Here is a 24,643-nt window from a genome sequence, read left to right as displayed (position 1 = left end):
TCCCTCTTCAGTGCACTGGGCTGCTTAGTCCTTCAAGGGCAGAACGGTTATTTAAACAATATGTTAGGTCTCCCTGGGCTGCGATAAATCACACTTGTATTTGCTGATTTTTTTGTAACTCTCCTAGGGCCGACATTTCCTACCATAACGGCATGTACCTAAGGGGAAGAGGAAGGGGTGAAATCCAGGCCTGCTGGCATGTGAGAGACACAAATCAAGTAGCAGAAAAAAAACCCGGTCAATGGGAAATCACTGACATCTAGGCTCAACATAGCAATAAAAAGACCCAGAAATATGGTAATCTTGGACTTTCCATTTTGACCAAATTTGTGGCTTCTTTTGTGTGTATGTACGTCTGTGTGTGTAGACATGCGTGCAAGCAGACACGCGTACCTTGCAGTAGTCCTTACCAAAATGTAGCATCTAGTATAATGTCCCCCTGTGCACGCCTAGGGGGCCTGAGGCAGGACAGATGGGAGAGATGACATGAAACCAGGAAGTAATACCACATTTGTGCAGGGACAGGGCTAACCAAACAATGACAGAAGTGGCCAAGAGCAGAATTCTATTTGATACATTGGCTGACAAAGGGAGGAACAAGTGCTGCACTCACGCATTGAGGGCTGGAGAACCACTTGCATGGCAACAGGAAATGGTACGTGATCATACAGTTAAAGACTGATGCCAACACAGCTGACCCCACTGATACCAGCTGAGGATCTGGCCTTGTATCCTAACTAAAGCTTGTAGGATTTTTTTCCTCCCTGAAGTGGAAAATTTTGATTTTTTTCCATGGACAATTTTTACTTTTCATTATTTTGGGTTTTTTCCCCAAAGAAAAGTTGAAATTTCCTGCAGAAATCAGACACTTCCCTGAAAATTTTCATTTAGTCAAAAACCTAATTTTGCACCAAAAAAGTTTTGACAGCAATTTTTTGGCCAGCCTTAATTTTAATACCGATGCACAAGGGAGCCAAGTTGGGTTACCAATGCAGCCCTAACTTTGGTGTTCTCTGCGCGCTCTGCAGTGTGACCTGACCCTTGTAGCATAGTTCTTTGTACAAAACCTGTATTTTCAGATGTAAAAACCAAGTGTAGAGGAAGTAGCTTTAACTATAGCCTCAGAACATTGCCCGCAAGAGCCTAAGAAAAGCATTTGCAGCTGCAAAAATGCTGTATTTATTGTAAAGGACGTTACCTGCAGGGGTACGCCACAGATGTCTCAGCTGGATTATCATCATTGCATGAGCATGAATTCCCAGAGGCTTCCCACTTTCCAAAGGACCCCTCCTGCTGCAGCCCCTCCGGAGCTCACCTGTTTGAGGATCTGAGCTGCCATCAAGTGGTTGCAGTCGAAGATGATGCGGAACTCCCGGCCTCTCTTCATCTCCTTCAGCAGGGGCCTGGCATCCTCCGTGTCGACGGGCAGCTGGCGGATCTTCAGTCGGATGTTGTACCTTGACGGGGCCATGATAAGCTCCTGCAGCCGAATCAGGCCTTAGAGAGCAGCATTTCAAAAAGACAAAACCCACAGCAATGTCAGAACGAGCTGCTCTTGCCAGCAGCGGGTCCCTTCCACATCCACTGGGCTCCGGGTTCCTTCACAAACTTTTACTGGGCGACTGTTAATTTTCATTCACAATTTGATTTCACAAAGTAATTTCCCCCCCCACCCCGCCAATATTTAGCATTTTAAAAATGTCTACCGAAACAAAGGATGCAGCTGGGCCGTGGTTTTAAATTTCAACCACATCTAGGGCAATTGTTTTCCAATTTTTCCCATATCAGAAACCCCATTCCTAATAACCCACCTTCCATCTATCTGAGATCTAACCAGGATGCGCCCTTCCCCCCTCCCCCCACCATTTGGCCATGTGGGATTGGCAGGACAGTCGTGACCCTCTACAGCTTTGGGGGCATGCCCCTTCAAATTAAGAGCCCATGTTCTAGGGGAAAGAGAGAGCATAACAACTAGCCAGCCAACATCTCAAAATCTGTTTCATTTACTGTGTATAGATTAAAAAAGAAAAAAAAAGACAATTAACGGAGACTTGAGTCCAACTGAGTCTTTAGGGGTAATTAATTCCAATCTGAAGAGAAGAATCTCCTCTCTATCATATTATATTACTGCCATGACTGTGGGCAGAAACAGGAAATAACCGGAGACTTTTTTTCGACCCGTGCACTCATTTCTCTCCTCTGGAGAAAGCACAACGCCGTGCCGGCCACAGCCGGTTAAAGTTAGTGGGATCTAGCGTTGCAAGAAGAAACCCAACAGAAGGCCGTTGTAAAGGGGGAAGAGACAATGGGGAGTGTCCTTGTGCAACATGGAAGAAGTGCATTTGAACACGTCACGGAGAGGAATATACAGGGAGCCACATTAGCCAACAGCAGTGTCACACGGCATTCTCCGCAGCGCTTCCCCTAAGGAAACTCGCTGGCTTTGTGAAATTGTCTTGAACAAGCGACCCGACACAATTTTATCTTTAGAGCAGGTGCTTTGCTGGGCTTTGTCCCACTATCAAGAACTCCCTCTACCTGCAAATGTGTGTAAGGTGCATTTTCTGGTATGAGCCAGACAACAAAGGCTTTGCAGGCTCAGTTATGCCATTAGAGGGAGCTTTGTGCCCTCCGTGGCAAAACCACCTGCCAAATTCTCTGCTCATGTAAACAGACGCTGTGCGGCTGCCTTCAGTGAAGTGGGGCCAGTTTACACAGGCAGAGAACGTCATCCTTCATCTGGCCCCTTGTCGGCAGCCGTGGGGATGAAGGCTAGCCGGTTGACAAGTCTGCCAAAGCTTTAGACATATTCCAAATAACCCTGCGCACTTCTGCTGTGAGTTCATGAGGAATTCCGATCTGTCCCTGTGGACTCGTCTCACCGCACATAACATGATTTTACTCCACCAGAGCGCATGGGAAAAGTCCCGAAATGGAACCCACAATAGATGAGCTGCTTCGCTCCCCCTTCACCTACCTGTACTGTCATCATAAACAACGGTAGCTGACCTCCATTTCAAATACTGTACAAGGTCCAGAATGGCATGGCTGAGAGAAGCATAGTCGGGGTAAAGGTTGACATAGAAAGTGTCCTTGTTATCCAAAGGGTGATGCTTCCACCGAAGTTGTATATGGGGGACTTCCAGTGCATTGCAAATAGACTGAACAGCATTGGTACAGGACCCTTGAGAAGGCCCGAATATTGCTACAACCCCCAGGGCGAGCTGGTCACAGGCTGGAATAGAAAGGGATCGAGGCTGTCAATACACCAGACAATATCCCTCCTGGGACTGATTAACACTGGGGGAGGCAAGCCCATCCAGAGCGTGTCACTAATTCAGTCATATCACAAACAGCACAGCTCTGCTGCTTTGTCTTGGCACATGGAGAGAGAGATAGAGCGGCATGTATGGGGATGGATGGACAGACAGACAGAAGCCTCTGGGTAACAACCAAAATATAAATATTAAAAAATAAAGGAACAGAGAGGAGAGGCAGAGAGGCAGGTCAAGTTCTAGATCAACAGTGAGACAGACGAGAGATGACAGGTTCCAGACCAAGGAGTGATTATCCAAGCCTGATACAGGTGAGGGAGATGTACAAAGTCTTGACATTTTCAGGATTTTTTCCTTACACACAGATATTTCATTTTTAAATCCCAGCTCTGCATGGTGATAACACTGACTGCTCTTTAGTTAATGGCACTATCCGATCAACAGCACTGGGTCACAGAGCCCTGTCCTATCTCATAAAGAGTGACCACAAAGCCAAGCTCCAGTGATGAGACATTCACTGAGGCCTGACTCTGCCACCTTCCCCTGCTCCAAGCAGCCCTTATGCAAGTAGTTCCATTGATCTTTGCAGATTTACTTGCAGGAGTAATTACTACATAAGGCGATTAAGAACAGAATTAGGCCCTGCAGTGATGGTCCCTTGGGCAGCAACTGATATAAATATAGAGCTGGGCAAAAAATTCCCATTGAATTGTTTTGAAAATTAAAAATGGCTTTTTGACAAAACAGATATTTTCATTAAAAATGTCAATTTTCTTCTAAATTTTGCATTAAAAATTTGAAAACCTAAGATATGGGGGTTAGGGATTTTTAAAGAAAAAACAGAAATGTTCACAGAAAAAGAAACCAATTATTTCCCAATCAGCTCAATATGAAAAAGGATTGATTCCTATTTCCATGATAAAAAACGCCTGTTTTTCTGGGCTCCCTACTGGTTTGAATCCCATGTGACTGAAACGTACCATAACCATTGGCAGTCTGGAAGCATCTCCCCCACACTTCTCTTTCCATACAAAAATTATCGGTAATTTATCCAATATATTTTCAGTGGCCAGAAAACAGGGGTAGATGGCTGGTGAGATTTTTGGATTTTGATGTGTAGGTTTCATTCAGGTTGCTGGGAATGCAGGGTTTAAGCTTAAACCCCAGATATTTTGCAGATGCTTAGCACAGACTGGGGCTTTGACTAGTTCATTACATTAAATAACTTCATTCTGAAATGCACGTAGTGATTACTTTTTAAAAATAAAATATGTTTATCTGTGCCCAGCTCAGCAATGACCGTGGTTTAGACTGAGAGACTTACTAACGCGTACAGGGTTAACCCTCTCGTCCTTAGTCATGGGAACAGCCCCTTTCTATTGGGATGCCAGCTGACGCTGAGCTCAGCGAGGCCAGTCACCCCACTGGAATATCAGGCCTTTGCTTGCATGCTTTGCTGAATGGGGACCAGATCGAGGATAGAGCACCATAGCAGGGTATTTTACTCCTCCATGCTGCTCTGCTCAGAGAGTTATCAGATATGGTGACATCCTGACCCCACCGAAGCCAGAGACTTTTGCCACAATGGGGCCAGAAATTCAATCCTATTGAGTATGGAATGACACCATAGGTCACCAGAGGGGACAGAGCCCCAGATCTTCTGTACAAAAAACATAAGGCTCAAAGGACCAGGTCTGCGAGCTGTCGGTGGTAGTAGGTTCTTATCCCCTATGTGGGGAAGCCACTAGATCACTTACCAAATGAAATAAGCTGACCTTTATGGGCCTGGTCCAGTACTAGCAGCTCAGACAAAAGGCTCTCTGAAGTCAGTGGGAGATCTCCCTCATGTAATAAGAGCAGGACTGGGGTGCTAATGAACGGAACGTCATTGACTGGATTATAAACATAGAACCGACACTGCGCAGAAGCTTGCACCTTGTGGCCTACACACTGCGTTCCATTTGGTAAGGCAGGAACCACACCGCTTCCTGCCAGGTAGGGAGTGTGCGCACATACATGGTCACTTGCACACTCACGTATGCATGCTCACGAGTGCCCCTCCTTTGGTTCCTGTGTGGTTTAACATCCAGCAAAAATTAATGCTTCAGTGAAGATAAACATGATACTTACACTTCAGCCTAGCACAGTGCAGGGGTCACAAAACCTAGGGGAACTTCCAAGATAAAACCCCCTGAAAAAAGCAAATATCAGCCTTGATTCCTGGTAGACTCCGTGACAATCAGTTACCAGCTCTATCTATTGATGCCTCTCTGGTCTGTGAATTCAGACCGAGTCATACTTTTGCTGAGCAGGTTTCCCCCCCAGCTGAAGCTAATCCATCACCCTCACAAGCTGACGGGTAAACCACAACCAGACCCCTTGCTGTGCCATCCAGTTTCTCCCTCCCGCCCTCCAGACCTCGCTCTCTAGCAGCTCAAATCAATTGGCATCCAATAACAATAATGACTTGCGGCGGTGGGGAGAAGGAAGGTGTAATCCCTCTCTACTAGGAATATGTGGTGGGCAGCCAAACTCTTGCATGTTTATCCAATTTCTAAGCTTTTTAGGATCCACCGTTACTATTCCACACTTCTGTGCTTTTAAAAAGTTCATCAAACCATCACCTCAAACATTCTAGAACATCCACACAAACCACAACTGGCAAGAAGCATTTAATAACGGCACAACCCATCATTTCAGTGCTCACATTTTACCCTTCTTTTAATGTGTGTGTGTGGGGGAGAGGGATAGGGGGACTCTGTTTCATTGGATAGAGTTCCCAGTCTTTATCTAGCAATGCAAATGCACCAGGAAGTGGCACATTAATTAAACATGAAGGAGAGGCTTAAAAACATAACTTTATTTACTTGTCATAGTCCATTAATATCATGTCTAAGTGGAGCTGCTCAAGAGTCTTGCAAACTTTAGAGTTGGAAGAGAATTAGGTTAGCTGTGTAGGGTTAGCGGGTGAAGGAGTTGTATAGTCTAGTGACCGGCATAGGATAAGGAACTGGGAGATGCATGGCTGAGCATCTGATTTACAAGGCTTTTGATCCAGAATTCACTTGTCCCCTTGGTGCTTCAGTCAACTCAGCTGTAGAAACAGGCAATAGCCCTGCACATACTGGGTGGTACAATGGCCCTGAGAATTCTAGGAGAAGATATTCATAAAATCCAGTAAAGCAGTGGCCACTTTCCACCTGAAGTGGGAGAATCCCGACAAGTGAGAGTCAGGATTATTTTAGTTTCTGCCACCAACACCTTTGGTGCCATCTTGGAATTTCCTATTGCATGAAGTTCAATTAAATGGAAACATTTGCATGAAAAATACAGTGGGCTTCAACACCTGTTCCTTTGTTTGTTTTAATAAAGAAACTATTGCACAGGCTACAGAAGACAAGGAATCTCCAGTCTGGCTGGCTTGAGGTTCCTGCAGCTGTCCACCTTTTCTCACTGTGGTCAGGTTATTTCAAAAACATGTACCCGTGTGTAAGCCCTAATTCAAAGAAAGCAAAGTGAGCAGCTCTGAATGCAGTGGTTACTCAGATTCCTCTGGGAGATGCAGGGCCAAGATTTTATGGGGTCCCCCTGTATCAGTGGAGCACAGTGTTGTTAACCTTTGACACACTGTTATAGCATTCCAGGTAGGTTCTAATCTCCCTTCCTGCCATGCACGCCAGGTGATGTACTTCCAGGAAGGATGCTGCCAAAGGTGTCATCCAAGTGGGTATATGCATAATGTCTCCAGCAGTGCATTGTTACCGTCACTGATCGCAATACTCGTAAGATTTATTTTTGCCACATGCATATATCAGCCACTTGTAGGTGATCTGAGCCTTAGCATCTTCAGCTGACATGGAGTAAAATGAAAATGGGTAGAAGAGATGACATTTTTAAACTAAATAATAAAATAAAGCCATTAAAGACCCATAAGCTCCTGGCTACATGTTCAACAGGTGAGCAGAGAGTGGTCTGCCTCTGATCAACCCAAACGGTAATTCTTCACCAAATGGAGAAACATGCTATCTACTTACCTTTCTTAGTGGCTTCAAAGCTGTCATGGAAATGTATCCTCTGAATGTCATAAGTTAATGTTGTGTTAGGCAACAAAGTTCTATTTCTATTGATAATATTGGCAGAAAATCTAAAGGCTTGCTCCTCGGCACTCATAACCTGGGCGTTGGGGCCATCTGCATACTCGAAAATTCCTCCTGCAAGACAGGACCAAAACAGAGTTACTAATAACATGAAGGTTCAGGAGCACCCTCTCCCACAGCGTGTCCAGAGACAAACTCCTGGGAAAAGCTTACACATTTCAAAGCTACATTAGGGCTCCAGCCAGGGGCATTTATGCTCAACTACACTACTGGCTACAGCCACGTCTCCCCTGGGTTTATCAGCGAGTGGGAACTTCCATGTCTTCCAAACTGCATGGAGGGACCTCTCTCTCAGTTTCCCCAGGAAGCTCAGGGGAGTTTGGGAACCCAGCCGCTCACTGCTGTGTATGTGATTGTGTACATTCTGTTTTGATTTGAGCACCCAGCCCAGAGACAGCAGGCAGGGAAGCTGAGTCAGATTATGGTGACACCTAAAAACAAGAAATGGGGCCTCTCTGAGAAGGAGGGTTTCCCTGGTTCCCCTTTTACTGCTGGGGAGACGCTGGTGGCTTATGTTGGGGCTGAACCCAGGGCTGCTCAGAGATAGTAACAATTCCAGGAATATTTTGTCATAAATTTCTCTCTCCCCATCCAGCCCGGTTTTGCCATCCCCCTCTTTCCATCTCCTTCCCCTGACTATCTGAGATTAGAGGTGCCTGAGCCTCAATCAACATCAGAGAGAAAGGATACAGAGGCCAGGATAGAGCGGGTTAAATTGTTTTTCCATTTTTAAAAAAGGCATTTTGACTACTATAAACATTTTTGGTGGACACTTTTGTTTTGGTCAAAATATTTATATTTTCATGAAAAACTGGAAACTGAAACGTTTTCATTAATTTTTTTTCAGTTTTTGATTTAAATGTTTGGTTTTCACAATCAAACAATTGCAATTTTAATAATTTTTTTGTTTGTGATTTGGGTTTTCAAAAATCTGCTGAAAATTGAAGCATTTTCAAAGGAAATTAAGAAAAACACATTTAAGAAATAGTCCCATCAAACATAACTGGTATTTTCCAAGCAGCTGTTGCTAGGAGGATAAGAATAAAGTGGGTGTGGAGTGTAAGGAGTGTGGGTCAGGAATTTTCCAACAAAACTTTTTTCTGCTGGAAAACACCAATTTGTCAGAACCAGAACTGTTCACAGGAAAGGGTCAGTTTCAGCGAATCTCCAAATTTGAAAAAAAAAATTGAAAAACAAAGTTTCAAAGTCATCAAAATGGGAAATGTTGACATTTTCAAAAATAATTTTTTGCTTTTCAAGTTGTTTTGAAACAACATTTTGTTTTGAAATTTTAGCTAAAGAAGAGTAACCTCTTTTTAAAAAGGTCAAAATTAAACCAAAATGAATTTTTATTCAAATTATTTGTTCCCATTTTTTTTAATTATTATTATTATTTTTTGAGATTTTGAATTTTTTCCCCCATTTGGAACAGAATTTTTTTTTGAAATCTTGAAAATTCTCCAGCAGCAGTTACATCGTTTCCCCCCTGCAGAGTTCTGGGAACAAAGTCTGGACCCTTTAATTTCTAAGTCACCATCTTGAACATGGTCCAAGTTGACAGTGACCAGGAATTGCTGCCTTGGCTTTCCCTTCTGGGCCCTACCTCCTGCCATGCTGTGAGGTCTTCCTCATGTCTTAGATTCTCCACCAATGAGGCAATCAGTGTGTTGACTTTTACCATGCACAGTCATTGTGCTGTGTGAATAATGCAGAGTTATAATTAATATAAGAATTGGGAGTGAAATCTCCAGCTGCTTTCTGCTCATCCTTAAGTTCCCTCTTTGTCATTCCTTATTTTTAGTTCCCTCTGCCCCATCTTTTTTGTTTCTCCTTGAATTTGCTCTCCAAGTCCTTAGTTCAGACAAGCAGAAACTTCTGAGTTTGCCTACAACTACAACCTGCACTGCTCAGTAATGCACAGCTTCAATGCATGCTTTTCCACGTTTGGAAGTTGTTAATGCCATTAAATTTCCCCAACGGCAGCAAGCTCAGGTCATGGTATCACCACTTTTCTTGGCTCTGCATTTGTAAGTCTTGTCCTCAATTCCCCACTGGCAGCCTCTCTAATTGAAGTGACTGAGTGAGGGCGTAAATTATGTAATTGTATATCCTTGTCTCGGAGATGTAGGAACAATCTTTTGCCCCTAAAGAGCCCTGGTAAGACACACAAACCTGACTCTGTCTGATAACACACAAATCAAAACACTTAATGAATGAATGAGCTCAGCAAATGCAGCTGGTAACAGATGGTCTCCAGGTTCATTACCTGGAAGCAAGCCTTCCTCTTCGATTTAGGAAAGCCTTTCCAATGTTTCGTTATAGATGGCAGACACCTTATCAGCTCTATTGGTATTTAAGAAATTACATGCCTTCTCCTTCCAGGTCCAAACCACACTGTCTATACATGTTTATATTAATTTGGTGCTGGTCAAGAGTGCCAGTCCAATGGCAATTGGGACTGAAGCCCCTAGGAGGATGTATATAGAGCAAGTAAACAGCCCCTTAGCCTGAGTCCCGTAAGCCTGAGTCAGCAGACACAGGCCAGCCCCGGGTGCTTAATTGCAGTGTAGACATTCCCTAATTCATCCACAGGCAGGTAATTTAACAGCTCAAACTCCCCCCCCCAGGTTTAAAATGGATCAAATGAAATACTTTTCTGCACAGTATACATTCAGCTTGTGTCAGAGTAACAGCCGTGTTAGTCTGTATTCACAAAAAGAAAAGGAGTACTTGTGGCACCTTAGAGACTAACCAATTTATTTGAGCATAAGCTTTCCTGAGCTACAGCTCACTTCATCGGATGCATACTGTGGAAACTGCAGAAGACATTATATACACAGTTTTATACAATTGTTTCATGGTCTCTGTGTATATAATGTCTTCTGCAGTTTCCACTGAATGCATCCGATGAAGTGAGCTGTAGCTCACGAAAGCTCATGCTCAAATAAATTGGTTAGTCTCTAAGGTGCCACAAGTACTCCTTTTCTTTATTCAGCTTGTGGACGTCATGGCCACAAGATGTCACTGAGGCCAAGAGCTTAGCGGGATGCCAAAAAGATGGAGCATTTATATGGATAGCAATAATGTCCAGAGTGGATATAGCAAGGATTCAAAATACAAACAAACACAACCCCTGCACCCCACCCAACCCCAGTTTTCGAAGGGCTCTTAACTCTCCTGCGTCAGGGCATAACCAGCTTCTAAAGACTGGGGGACAGGAAGGAATTTACCCTAAGGGTAGGTTATTAGTTTCTTATACCTTCCTCTTTGACAGTGGCCAACACCAGCTGCTAGAGACAGGATACTGAACTAAGTGGACACATTATTTTATTGAGTTTAGGGAAGATAATTCTTATGTTTTACAGATGACATAAAAATTGGTACCAAGTATCAGCGGGGCAGCCGTGTTACTCTGTATCCACAAAAACAATGAGGAGTCTGGTGGCACCTTAAAGACTAACAGATTTATTTGGGCATAAACTTTCATGGGTAAAAAACCCACTGCTGCATGCATGCAACTGAAGAAGTGGGTTTTTTACCCACGAAAGCTTAGGCCCAAATAAATCTGTTAGTCTGTAAGGTGCCGTAAAAATTGGGGTAGTGGTAAACAATGAAGAGGACTGGTCCCCGATTCAGAACAATCTGGATCGCTTGGTAAACTGGGCGCAAGCCAACAATATGTGTTTTAAGACAGCTAAATGTAATGTACACATCTAGGAACACAGAATGCAGGCCATACTTACAGAATGGGGGACTCTATCCTGGGAAGCAGAGACTCTGATCATCGTGGTAGATAATCAGCTGAATACAAGCTCCCAATGTGACACTGTGGCCAAAAGAGCAAATGTGATCCTGGGAGGCATAAACAGGGGAACCTCGAGTAGCAGCAGAGGGGTTATTGTACCTCCATATATGACACTGGTGTGACCACTGCTGGAATCCTGGGTCCAATTCTGGAGCCCCCAATTCAAGAAGGATGTTGATCAATTGGAGAGGGTTCAGAAAAGAGCCACGAGAATGATTAAAGGATTAGCAAACCTGCCTTCTAGTGATAGACTGAAAGAGTTCAATCTACTTAGCTTAACAAAGAGAAAAAGCTAAGGGGTGACTTGATTACACGGCTCTTCAGTCTAAGCAGAGAAAGAAATAACATGATCCCATGGTTTCAGAGGAGCAGCCGTGTTAGTCTGTATTCGCAAAAAGAACAGGAGGACTTGTGGCACCTTAGAGACTAACCAATTTATTTGAGCATAAGCTTTCGTGAGCTACAGCTCACTTCATCGGATGCATATTTGAGCTTATGCTCAAATAAATTGGTTAGTCTCTAAGGTGCCACAAGTCCTCCTTTTCTTTTTATGATCCCATGGCCGGAAGTTGAAGCTAGACAAATTCAGACTGGAAATAAGGCATACATTTTTAACAGTGAGGGTAATTAACCATTGGAACAATTTGCCAAGGGCCATGGGGGATTCTCCATCACTGGCAATTTTTAAAATCAAGATTGGATGTTTTTCTAGAGCTCTGCTCTAGGAATTATTTTGGAGATGTTCTCTGGCCTGTGCTATAGAGGATGTCAGACTAGATGATCACAATGGACCTTTCTGGCCTTGAAATCTATGAACCTATGAATGTTCCTACCAGCCCCAACTATCAACAGCCCATCTCTAGGGGTGTTCAGTCTCCCTGGCTAATTCAGTCCTTTGCTTCTGTTGACATCGTGGTGATGATTATTGTAAATACATGGTCACTAGGGCCTGCTCTGGGACATTTTCTGGTCTATTTCACATAAAAAGAAGCACAACTCTCTGGCAATAACCTGTGGTTACTGCCAACTGGGGACAGGTGCAACCAAATGACCTTGGAAACTCTATCCCCAGTCCTCAATGCTGTATGGTCCCCTTATTCTGAATTTCCTGACCCCTAGATCCTTGTCCTCTAGCAGTGCTTGCTGCTCTGGTATCTCAGACAGGAATATCAGCAGCATGTGGCCGTTTTAATGTACTGCTCTGCTCAGCCAGCAAAGGGTGTCCCTTCCCCAACCCAAAGGAGGCTCCTGTGAGCCTTCACACCATAGCGCTGCTTGGTGATCTCCCTCTCGTTCCCTTTTTATCCCTGTGAAATATTTATAGGACCATGGAGCATTCTCCATCCCAGCAAAAGCTAAACTCCACCTCATTGACCTTAATTATTCAGTATCTGTCATCAGGAGTATCTCTCATTTGAACATCACATTAAAAATACCCAGCTATGAAAACTCTTAACCCAGAGAGATGGCATCCCATCAGCTCCCTTCACCCAGCCAGCCGGGGCAAGCACAGGTTTCAACCTAGTGATACCAGGTCAGCCTCGCACTGCCACAGCAGCTTGGAAGTCAGACGGGGAAGGGCTTGTCAGTGGGCTGATCTGACCAACGAAGCAGTACTGAGTGCTTTACAAAGAGCTCCTAATTGAGGGGTGGCCAGGGGCCAGATACTGGGGTGGGGCAGCAAGGGCAGATGTTTGGAGAGCAGCAGGGACAGGTGTTGGAGTGGGACAGGGGAGGTGCATGGTGGAAGGGCAGTGGGGGGACGTTGATGCTTAGTTATTTATGCCATTACAAACAGCAGAGAACAGCAAATGTGCGAGGGGAAGGACTGAGCCTCATTGATGGCTTTGTCACTCACTCGCTATCTGCTCTTGGGCACATCATTTTCTTGGCCCTCTGTGCCTCAGTTTCCCCATGTTGCACGTGGGGATAGTAATACTTTGTATGTACATATATGAGGATCCCAGAAACTCTTCACACACACATGGAATTACTTTCTACATACCCCAGTGTGGTAAAGTATTACTAGGCTCAGTACAAACATGGGTAAGGATGGTCCAGTGGTTAGGGCGCCAGCCTTGGGCTCGGAAGTCCTGGGTTCAAGTCACTTTGTGATGTTGGACAAATCACCTAGGGCCATATCAGTTAGGTTCCTGGTAGGACTTTCAAAAGTGCCCAGGTGCCTAGCTCCCATAGGGTCATCCCAATGAACTCAAGTGGATCACTCGAGCATGCAAAGTTACTCCTGTGCATAAGCATTTGCAGGATTGGGTCCTTAATTTGTGCTTCTGAAGGCAGGGACTTACCTTTATAAAAGTCTGCACTGCTCCAAAAGCACAGATATTACTGTAGAAATAGTGAACAATAACAAAAATAAAACCCATTGGTGAGGCTCATCCCTTCCCCTCCACGCGAAGGTTTTCAACCCAGCACATTTCAGCAGCAGGATTTTGTTCTCTAGCATTATGCTGAAATGAACTGGCTTCATGTTGCATTGATTAGCAAATGGCTGACGTGTTTTCTCCCAGCTCAGAGCTTTCAGAGTTGGTTCTGAGTGTGTCTTATTGTGATAGAATACAGTAGGATTCGGTATGCGGATTATCAGTGTTTGATCCCAAATAAATTAACACTCCAGACATCCATTTGGATATAATAGGCTTTACTTAAAGAAAGGATTTTCTGTGCAACCACCCAGCCACTTGCATTTAGTGCCAGGCGATGAGAAAGGAGACAGGCTCAGCTGGTCTATTTCTGATTACAGTGCTGGCTGAAGAGCGCATGGGGACAGATGCAATGTGAAACAGACCCTGCATTTGCTAAGGTGTTAGAAAGAGCCAATGGGTAGCAATATATGACAGAATAATCTTTTTATGCAGAGGCCCTGGAAGGGGGAAAAAAAAAAAGCCAGCGACAAATCTTTTCAGGCCAATCAAATGTGCTGAAAAGAACAGCTAGACCCATTTGGAAATTCCCTGCTGCCTATTCCCCTGGATTGGCGTGGCTTCCTCTCTAAGCTCGTGTGTCTTTTCTTCCCATACGTTCTTCACAATCATTACTTAGAGAGCCTAATAACTAGCTTGGAAGGGTTGATTAATGTATAATCTTCATCGTGATTACACAGTGTAATTGGCATTAATTTGGAGAGCCAGCTAATTACGAAAATAATTGTCACAGCTTTTCCATTTTAATAAAACGGAGAAAATGGGCTTGCACTATTGAGCGAAGTGGCGATGCAGTGATAGCGTGCGGAGCCCAGGGTTCTGGAGATCTGCTTCGTTCCATGTATGCCTGGCACTGGAGTCGAGTGGGGGCAAAGACAATCTCTCAGGGTTGCAATTAGAAAAACTAACAACAGAAAAGAAATAACCTGAGGAAAATACTCTGAAAACCAGCCTCCACTCACCATTCCCATGAGAAGCATAGCCACTGAGGTCAGCACCAGCTCAGCAAACGGCTCAGCCACCCTCAGAACAAACAGCTTGTTAATAGTTCAAAGCAGAGTTTTCCCTCTTGTTCACGTCGTTGTGTGAAACAATCCCTCTCACCACCAGTGATGCAGTGAGAACTGAGGCTCTCACAAGCGCCCAGAAAAGCCAAACAGTTTTCACTCCTGACCTCGCTGTGATTTTATTTTTAAAAGTAAACAAACACGGCTGGTGGGGTGGGGGAAAGGAAGGAGGTACACACATGTTTTTCTTTCCCTGGAGATGGATATTTGCCAATTTTGCAGTAAATAACACTAACCTGTGGAGGACAAATCTGGCATTTTTACTCAAAAGTCAGTGAAAATGGTGAAATGTTGCTTGTGAGATGCACATTTGCACCTGAAAATATCAGCTTGTGCACACACCAGGAGAGTTAGTCACCACATTCATGTGGTGCTAGCGGAATTGCACCAGCCCGGACGAACACCGCCCTAGCCAGCGGAGTGCCCTAAATCCTGATCTCTGTAATAGCTGGTGCAAGGCAATTAGCTTTATTATTATTCCTGTGCACCCCAGTGGGGCCTAGAGGCTTCAGTTGAGATCAGGGCCCCGTGGTGCAAGGCGCTGCACAGACACACAGTAAGAGACAGATTCTGCCTCAAGTTGCTAGTGATGTAAGTAGGAGTACAGACAATGGGCGAAGGTTATCTCCATGTTGGAGATGGAGAACCAAGGCCCAGACCCCAACCTCACAGAAACAGTAACAGAACCCAGCTTGTCTAAGCTCCAGACCAGTACCTTCAACCCAAGCCATCTTTATCCTGACTTGGTTCTTGGCAAGCTCTTTGAGGCTTCCCCTACTCAGCGCAGTGGGAATGAACAAAGGAATGGCCAGACTGGGTCAGATCAGTGGCCCATCTAGCCCAGTATCCTGTCTTCCAACAATGGTCACTGCTGGACGCTTCAGAGGGAATGAACCATGCTAACAGGAGCAAATAGTCGATCGTATTAATAACTCCAGTGGGCTGCACTCAGTGGGGTTGTGCTCCAAAGTCTTTCTGAAGTACAGCGCTTGCACTAAGACAAATGTAACCATTACACCAACGTACAGCAGTGTGAAGGGAGCAGAAATGCAGTCAGCTGTCTGCATTTCCCCTAGGTTTCACATGGGTGTCCTTCTTGGTCTTTTGACAAGAACATCACCATGACTTTGCTCAGATGAAAAAAAAAATTGAAGTCAATGGACAGTAAAAGAATCAGCAATAAAAAGGTATCCACTTTTATGCATTGTCTATAAATAAACGTCATATGAAACACCAAAACTAAGGGTCCTTTAGTGGTGATGTATTTCTCTACAGCATTTCCACCACCACCCTGTTTTAAAAAGTGTTGGAGATGTCCTGGAGATGAATTGAGTTACTGTTCACTTGATTTAGTGCTAACAGCCTTTTCGCAGTGTTACCTCCTTGTCTATTCAGATCACAGCTGCTCATCTTCCACCTTCCTTTGCCTCCTACAGCTTTGCAGGCAGATACAAGATGGTTGGGCTGAGGTCTCTCATCCACTCCGCTTGATTTCAGGCCTACAGGGACGCTTTGCAACATCTTCCTGATAAGCATGAGAGTATTGGCTGCCTAACTGATCCCAGAAGGGACTATGCCATTGCTCTGAGTGGTCAGCGGTCGTCACAGATCTCACGCTGCAATGCGATGGAGTGGTTCATGTTTATGCAGGTTGAATGGCCGCAGGCACAGAGTGTTTGCAATTCTACTTGTAAGAAATTTTGAGGTAGGGGACCTCTTTTAGTTCTATTTGTACAGCGCTTAGCACAATGTGGTCCTGGCTGGAACTCCTGGGCATCACAAGAATAAAGACCATAATAGTAATAACGACTATCTTCTGAGGCACGGTAAGGTGCTGAACACACTTCTCCACCCTGGTGACCCTGACTCAAATCCCATTGCCGGTGAGCATTTGGTAAAATCACACCAGGCTCAGCTGACACTTGTTCTGATCACGAAACTCTGATCACCAAACCTACACCAGCCCAAGAAAGGTCCAGAGTTAGGCTAGCCAGGGTAAGGACAGTGGGGTGCATTTGCAGCAGGGGTGAACAAAGAGTACGTGGTTTTGGCTTTGCAAAACATCATCAGTTCGGTTTTCCCTTTAATAAAGCCGAGGCTCTGGGTGGTTTGAATGCAAAGCTGCAGAGAGAGGAATGATCCATGTCCCGTGACCAACTCCAGTTCTGCTTCATCTCAATTTCAAAGGAACAAACAATTTTAAGCCAAAAGAGGATGGATTTAGTTCTTTTGCCAAACTGTAGCCAGGAATGTTTTAGCTCTGGGGTTCATTTCACCCATACTCTCAAAGACCAAGGAGCAGGCAACAGCCCCAAATCCCTGCCTACCCCATCTCCTTAATTCACCTTCCTTTGACAGCAAGGGCATTGGTCCTCCTGTTTCTGATATCTAAACCACAGCTGTAAAAGCACGCCACGAGCAATAAGCCTCGCTCATGCACAACTGCAAATGTAACTCATTGTACATATGGCCAGGCAGACTGCAAGTGTGCAAGCAGACAACTACAGCACATTGTTATTCCGGAATCTGGCGCATCTCATTGTATTTAGGAACGGCAGAAGCCACACTCCACCTATTAGAGCAGGCTGCCGCCGCCTAAGGATTCAACAGCCTGCTGCCGAACTGCTGACAAACGAATATAGTCGAAGTTGTCCCCAATAAGGATAGTGGAGGAAATGACTTTACAGTACTCTGAAGGCCACGCATTTAATGTCTTCCAGTGCACACTAATGCAGCCTGTATCCGTACTAAAAAAGTATGCCTCACTACTCTGTGTCAACAGCTCGTAAGCAAATCATCATATTCCTAGTTAATTCCATTGGGCAATTGGTGAGAATCTGTTATTTGGATGGTAAGTCTATGACGTGTGCGACTGTTCGAATTCCTGCTCATTACCAAACTTAGGGAAAGATTGAGACTCCAGTGTTACCTGATGAATAATTGTGCCAAGAGCGGCAACAGGTTTCCTCCAAGTCACAGCTGGATATGATCTGCTCAGTGTTCTTCAGACAGAAATGTCAAGGCATAAAGGCAACTGCATTTGCTCAGATATGTGGTGGGGGGGAAGGAGAGCCTAGATCATTAAATATTAACGATGGGAAACAATGTTTGTTGTGCCTTATTACATTTGTCTTTGTGTATTTTAAATATCAATCAACAGGCAGGTTAAATACTTACTCGGTTTGGAGGTTTGGGTTGTTGGGGTTTGTTTTTTTTTTTTGCTTTAAAGTAGGCTAATTGCTCTCCAGAGAGTGTCAATCTGCAAATAAGAAAATGCAAACTCAACTTCCCTTCTTTTTTATCTTATTTTCTGACCATTGAAAGTGCTGCTGGAATTGGGAAGTTTCAAAGGTGAAAGAACTCAAAATGAGAAACAAAAATGAATGTTTAAAACTCCTGTTTAAAATCTTGGATCAGAAGGGCTAGATGGAGCAGGTATTTCACAGGGACAGGGAGCTGGCATTAGACACACAGGGAGGTTTGGATGCAAAGAACTGGCAGGCTGTAGCTCTAGCTAAATCACTGAAAATCAGTCCCTCCCTTCAGAGCAAAATCCAGATCCCACGAAACAGCAAAGTCCCATTGCATCAAAAGGAGCAGGATTGGGCCCAGACACAGTTGGCATGACCGGTTCTATTCCCCCTATTCTCTGGCGCATGACAAGACCCACACAACCTCAAACCAGACCAAGCATCCAGTCAGAATGTGGCTATGGACAACCCAGATGGGATTTAAGAAGGCCTAAGAGAATTAAGTACCCAACTCCCATTGACAAAGGCCATACACTAATACAAAGCAAAAAGATCTCGTTAGCAACTTTCAGTGCTTACAGTGCTCTACAGAATGGCTCTCTACGCCATTTATTTCACAGACCCGACTTATCTATAGAAGAGAAATTATATGTATATCTCAGGACAGGATGCTGTTAATCATATAGGTGTGAGCTGTTTTACTATTCCCAGGTTAAAACTCATTTTCTGTGCTTTCTATCCCACTAGTTTAATTCTTGTCTAGTCAAAATCTGCCAGACAAGTTTTCTGGCTAAATGCCATTTTCCTTCAATGGCTGGTTATTTTTAGCTTCACAGCAGCTAAGCGTACAAGAAAGTCAAAGCGTTTCAGGTGTTTTCCAATTTAACAAAACAAACCAGCTTCGTTCTAGGAAAGGGAATTTCAGCAGCACTTAGTCTGCAGTGTAATCACTTACCTTTTTCTTCTTATAAAATCACAGTGTTATTTAGCTTTGAAAAACAGCTACATTTGATCACACTTTCCCCTCCCCTGCTGACAGTGTTGCTAACACACTTAGACAGCGCTCGGACAGTCCCCTTCCATTGATGGAATTCTGGAATAAACGCTTGTTTTGAAAAAGATCTTACTGAGGATGCAGACAGCATTGCTTCCTGCAGAGACAACATGGGATGAACCCTGAAGAATTTCTTATACCTCCCATCTACCCATCAGCACCGGATTTTGTGTGTTCTCTCAAACGTAGGGCCCCTAGGATTTCTTTCCTTTGCAATTGTTTTCTTTCCTGCCGAGTGCTGGGCTGCTTGTTTTGTCTTTTTCAGATTTGTTCTATTTTTGTTGACCCCCTTCTCCGCCGGGCAGTGAGTAGAGTCCCCGCACCCCGGTGCCATCTGGTGTCTTCCAAAAGCCACACATAGTGATTCCGTGGAAGCCTTTTTCTGAAGCAAGAGGGGAAGATAAAGTCCAGAAGAAAGTGGAAACTCCATCCCTACAGCTCACATTTTACTGAGGAATCCTTTGTGCTGAGTGGGAATCATTAGCATGCAGGAGATGCACAAAGGGATCTTTTCCCTGCCTAGCACTCCCAAACCCCTCACCCTCAGCCCCATAGCTTGCACCTCCTGCAGTAACGCTTACTTCCTGAGGCACACTCGGAGATCTGCTCAGCAGCAGCAGCAAAGAGCCAGGCTCTTCTACATGCAGTAACTGGGACTTGCAAATTTGAATTCCTCCACGGCAGGAATTGAAAATGTTTTCTTTAGGGCATAGATTGGTTTCTTGCTCTGACAGAACAGCAAAGGAACTGAATTCCTGCCCCCTGTACACTTCTAGTGATGATGCATTGGCCCTGTCACGTCAGCTTGGCAGAGCCTAATGTGATGCAACATGATCATGTAGCTGATGCAATTTGAGGCTACATAGGCATGGAGTGAATGAAACAGAAACCTGGGGAATCAGCTGCCTGTTACTTACAGGGCTGAGCTATCCGAAGGGGATTCTCTGTGTGAATATTAACTGGTCCCAAACAGCCCCAGCGTCAGAGACCCCGGCTTTGGCAAGGCCGTGTCACAACTGTAACATCATCGGCACAGTTCTAGTCAGTGTCCTCTTTCTTTTCTAAAGGAAAAAAGATGGGACTTGGGCCTTTCCTGGGGCAGCCCGACATACTTCTCTCAGGGGGTGTCTCCTGTCACTTCTGTCTGCATTTTCTAAGGGACCAGGGCTTCTTTCCAGTACGACCCCTTCATGCCACATCAAGGAAGCCAGGGAGGAACGCAGCAGGTCTGGCCAGCTTGGAATTTCCCCTTCCCAAGGGGAATCCTTGAGTGGCACAGACCCAGCTGTTGCCCCTGGCTGCTGGAAGGGCTGTGTGGGGCCATGAGCAACTGGGTGTATTTTGGAGCAGCCCTGAAGCTCCTGGTCAGCCCCCAAGTTGGGGGACCACAAGTATGGAGTAAATCTCCTCCCTCCTCAGCTTGCGGCCTACCACTGAGCCCAACTCAGTTGGAGCTAAGGGACAGACCTGACATGCTTTATTTCCCTTTCCCCAATAGCCTGGCTTGAAAAGAGCTGTGCTAACTAGTGTCCTACTGCTTGGCAAGTGCGCGTGGCAGGGAGTGCAGGGGAAATCTACTTGGACACCTGGAGGGAGCGCGTCCAAGGATGGACTCGACAGCTTGCTGTACATCTCATCTGCCCATCATGGGTACCTGGGCCCTAGCCTCATGAAGCCACATGCTGAAAAGCAGTGGAGGGATCATGGGATTGGAATGGGAAACCTTCAGGGCCAAAGAAACTCCTTGGGTTCTCCGGCATTCCACGTACCGTACTGCAGCTCCTGAGCCATCAGCCTGGCGATGCTGCACGTGCTGTATAAAGACACATACCCTAAACAATCAGCATACGGGTCTGTCACGTTCTGACCATCGATATGCAACCAGTACATCAAACTGGGAACCCTAGCAGACCAGCTCTGTGCTGGATGATGTGAACCCTAGCCAAGGAGGAGTTAACAGACTGCTTGGGGAAACTAAAGAGGGCCAGCGCTGCTCACCAAAAACCAACCCCTTGTTGTAAATCCTGGATGCAGGCTCCTGGAAGTAAGCTCCAGTCTGGGCTGTTCAGGAGGGAGACCCCTTAAACCCCTCCGCCTGGGGCTGGCGGAAGCCCTCAGATGCTAAGCTCTGTAATATGGGTTCAGCTTTGGTGTGCAGATGGGTACAGCAGAGGCAAACCGACGTGGCCCGTATCTCCTCACAGCTTTGTGAAACTGGTGCAACTCCACTGAAGCAGAGAGGCGGGCTGGCCTCGTGGTTAAGGCAGCGGACTGGGACGCAGGAGGCGGGGTTCAGAGTCTGGCTCTGCCACAGACTCTTTTTGAAACTTTGGGCAAATCACCTCGTCTCTTTTCTCCGCTCTGCTCCCCGTCTGAGGCTAAAACCTCAGAGTGGAGGTTCTGAGGGTGAAATAAACCCTGCTCTGTGAAGCACTCCGATTTAAACATTTAATTAAAGCTAATGTTAAAAAAATTATGTAATACATGGGTTAAGAAAAGAGTGTCTGTCCATCTGGCTATAGTGCTTAGATTATCCACAAATACAAAGTTTGTTTTAAAAGATACATAATCAGCAATAAACCAAATTTAGGTGCATAAATGTAACAATACAAGTTACGATATACAGTGCTATAGTGATGAAGGCTATATGAGTGGCCTTCCGTGGAGTCATTTCCCAGTTCTAGATCCTAATCAGGCCCGTTAGCCATATGCTGGTTTCCAGTCTGTCTCAGGCCCTTGGCGAGCCCTTATCACCTCTGAGCACATCACAATCTTTAACTCATTTTTCCCCACTGCACTCCCCACGAGGCAGGGCAGGGCAGTTCTCCCTGCGAGGCAGGGCAGGGCAGTTCTCCCCATTGCCCCGATGGTGAACTGAGGCTCCGAGACACAAAGTGACCTGCAGAAGGGCACACAAAGTGTTTGTGAGGGAGCTTGGAAATAAACCCAGGTGTCCCAAGCTGCAGGCTAGCACCCTACCCACTGGACTATTGTGCTTCTCTAAAGCTTCCTGAATGGAGGATTTTTGTGGCATTGTATTGCCAAGGCAGATTTCTCTAGTCTGGGAGGGGGGTTGGAGAGGAAACGCCATGGGAACCACCTGCGTCAGCAGCATCTGTATTTCACACCCAGCATGTCATTGGGCTCGGGCTCCTTACACCAGTTGGTTTATCCAGAATGCGAGTCCCAAGCCAGAGCATGAGAACCTGTCTCAAATCATGCTGGCCGTTGTGGCCGTAAGGCCGGGGAAGCATCGTGGGATAGGACATGCCGAGCCAGCTTCTGCTTCTCTCTAGTTACCCTGACGAAAGATTCGTTTCACTTCTGTTCAGCTTGTCCTCCAACCTTGTAACTGTGGGGAAAACATGAGCTTGTGTCTGGGCTCCAATCCCAAGTGCGCTTAGAAGTGTCAGACTGAAAACCAAATCTTCAGTGCTAACTAAAGGTCTCCCTCCAAGCCAGAGAAGTGAAATGCTTGTTGATGGAAACCCTCTCCTCGGCTCGAAGCAGAATATCTCCAAATATCATCACCGTGGGTGCATTTTAAAAGCCTTTCCATGTATGAGTAAAGTTCAGCACAACACTGAAGATCCGGCTGGCCAGAGAGGTGTTGGCAGCGTGACTCAGAGGGTCAGGTAGAGTTGCTGTGCGTCCCGCCGGCCTTGGGGAAAAGTCTCCATTTAGCAGGTGCTGCTTTGCTGCCACACAAGGCCGACCGGAGGAAGGAGAAATCTCCTTAACGGAGTCTCTTGTCCCTCAGGGGGTGCAGCGTTTTCCCTTCCTGTGCCAGGGTGTGACATCAAGGCTGTTGCACAGTGGGATGCATCTCATCACCTCTGCCCGTAGTTCCAGGGATGCAGTGAAAAGATGCTGAAGGGAAAGGTAAGATTGTGGTCACAAACGGCAAAATCCCAGGCATTCCCAGCCACAGACTCCCCCTCTGTGCTCAGACTCCCTGAGGCAGAGCCGGGAGGGGCCAGGACAGCAGCTCCCTGCTAGGCTTCAGTACAAGCTGCCAAAACTTTCAAATGTGGGTGGCTAAAATGGGGGCTTAACACCCAGTTTGGGCTCCGAAATAAGTGGGCTGATTTCCAGAGCTGCTGAGCAACTGCAGCTCCCCATTGCCTTCGGTAGCCTCTGCTGCTCTGCAGTTCGGGTCTCCTGCCTGTGTCTGCATTTGAGGTGCCTGACTTTAAAAAAATTGACCTAACTGATGTTGCCGACTTCGCCAGCTAAAAATGAATAAAGAGATACAAAATGTTTGGCCATGTTGGAAGTTGCTATTTCGAGGGGACCAGGAGAAGCGCTGAGAAGGACGTTTCTGCTGGGTATAGGCATGAGGACCACATGCCACTAAAGTCCTGCTTCAGCCCGATTTTGAGGCTCTATGTGGGACTCAGTTGGTACAGAGGCCTCTCTTGTTGGCCTTCTGCAGTGGCACGAATTTCCCCCATTGAGTGCAACTCAGTTCTCAACTGGTGTCCGCGCTCTCCGGCTTCCAGCAGCGCCCATTATACCTGGGTGAGGTTTCATGGATGGAGCTGAAGCTGGGAAGTTCACCTCACGGAGACCCGGATTTAACCATGTCTTGCAGGATAGGAAAAATGTGCTGAGAAATGCCAAGAAACTGAATCCAAGCGGAAAATGAAGTACAGAAAATGTGTGTCCTTTCTGGAAGGATTTGCTTGGCTGCTAGGAAAGACAAGTCCTTTGCAGTGGTTTTATTCATCCTGTAATACCTGTTCCCAGGAGACAGTATCTTCCTCTTTGTTCATTTTGGCATTAAACATGCAAAATCTTATTCCATTCGCACTGTATTAGATACTTCATGTCACAGAGGGTGACATTATTCTCCCATGTATAAGCTGTTTAACAGATGAGCAGTCAAGGGGCAAAGAAATACATTATTAATGTTTCTGGTTAAATTAACTGATTAAAAACACCCTGGGTAAAATGTATGTATCAGCGTTTTACACACACTAAATGAGAAACTAATGGAATATGGTGGCTTGTTTTTCAATGAAAAACAGATAGGGAGAGTCTGAAAAGGTGAGCCACCTTTAATGGAAATTGGATGTTATGGATAGAAGAACCTATCAGATAAGAAGGTTGGGGGTTGATAATGGATTGGAGGATTGGATTGGATTGGAGGAGTCTTCTGCGCTCATTACGGGCTTTGATTTCCTGCCTACGTTTTCTGGAGGTGGCTGTGACAGTGCCCCACATAAGGCTTTATGGAAATATGCTTATGAATATATATGACATAACTGGAATATGTTCCATGCTACATATGCCATGTAACATATCTATGTAAAGGTTATGATCTACTGAATCTATTAATCCTATTTGTATGGGGATTAATTGGGGATCGGTCCTGATTTGAGCAGGGGGTGGACTAGATGACCTCCTGAGGTCCCTTCCAACCCTGATATTCTATGATTCTATGCATGTATCATTTTTGTTTTCGAAATTATAAATATTGACAGTGTACTGGCTTGATTTCTAAATAACCTTAGTAGAGCATTTGGTCAGTTCCTGGAGAAAGGAATTTGCAAAGTTAAGATACAACCACATTTGTTCCAATCCCTCAGAC

At 45.4% G+C, this 24,643-nt stretch overlaps 1 protein-coding gene across 5 annotated transcripts in view; it reads right to left on the bottom strand.

The window, feature by feature from the left end:
* Positions 1 to 24,643, bottom strand: part of GRIK3 (glutamate ionotropic receptor kainate type subunit 3) — a 226,165-nt gene that overhangs the window by 94,485 nt on the left and 107,037 nt on the right. For 4 of the 5 annotated variants that reach the window (XM_074934564.1, XM_074934565.1, XM_074934563.1 and 1 more), the window contains exons 2-4: positions 7,310 to 7,486; positions 2,978 to 3,235; positions 1,316 to 1,497 (exon numbers count right to left, since the gene is read on the bottom strand). In XM_074934564.1, coding sequence (XP_074790665.1) covers positions 1,316 to 1,497; positions 2,978 to 3,235; positions 7,310 to 7,486 — 617 coding nt within the window. Of the gene's footprint in view, positions 1 to 1,315; positions 1,498 to 2,977; positions 3,236 to 7,309; positions 7,487 to 9,035; positions 9,491 to 24,643 lie in introns of those variants that run through there. The other variant, XM_074934562.1, reaches the window with a different exon arrangement.

Source organism: Natator depressus, chromosome 19 (genome assembly GCF_965152275.1).
Source record: "Natator depressus isolate rNatDep1 chromosome 19, rNatDep2.hap1, whole genome shotgun sequence".
Lineage (NCBI taxonomy): Eukaryota > Metazoa > Chordata > Testudines > Cheloniidae > Natator > Natator depressus.
Note: the sequence above shows the minus strand (reverse complement) of the source record. Positions and strands in the feature narration are given on the sequence as shown.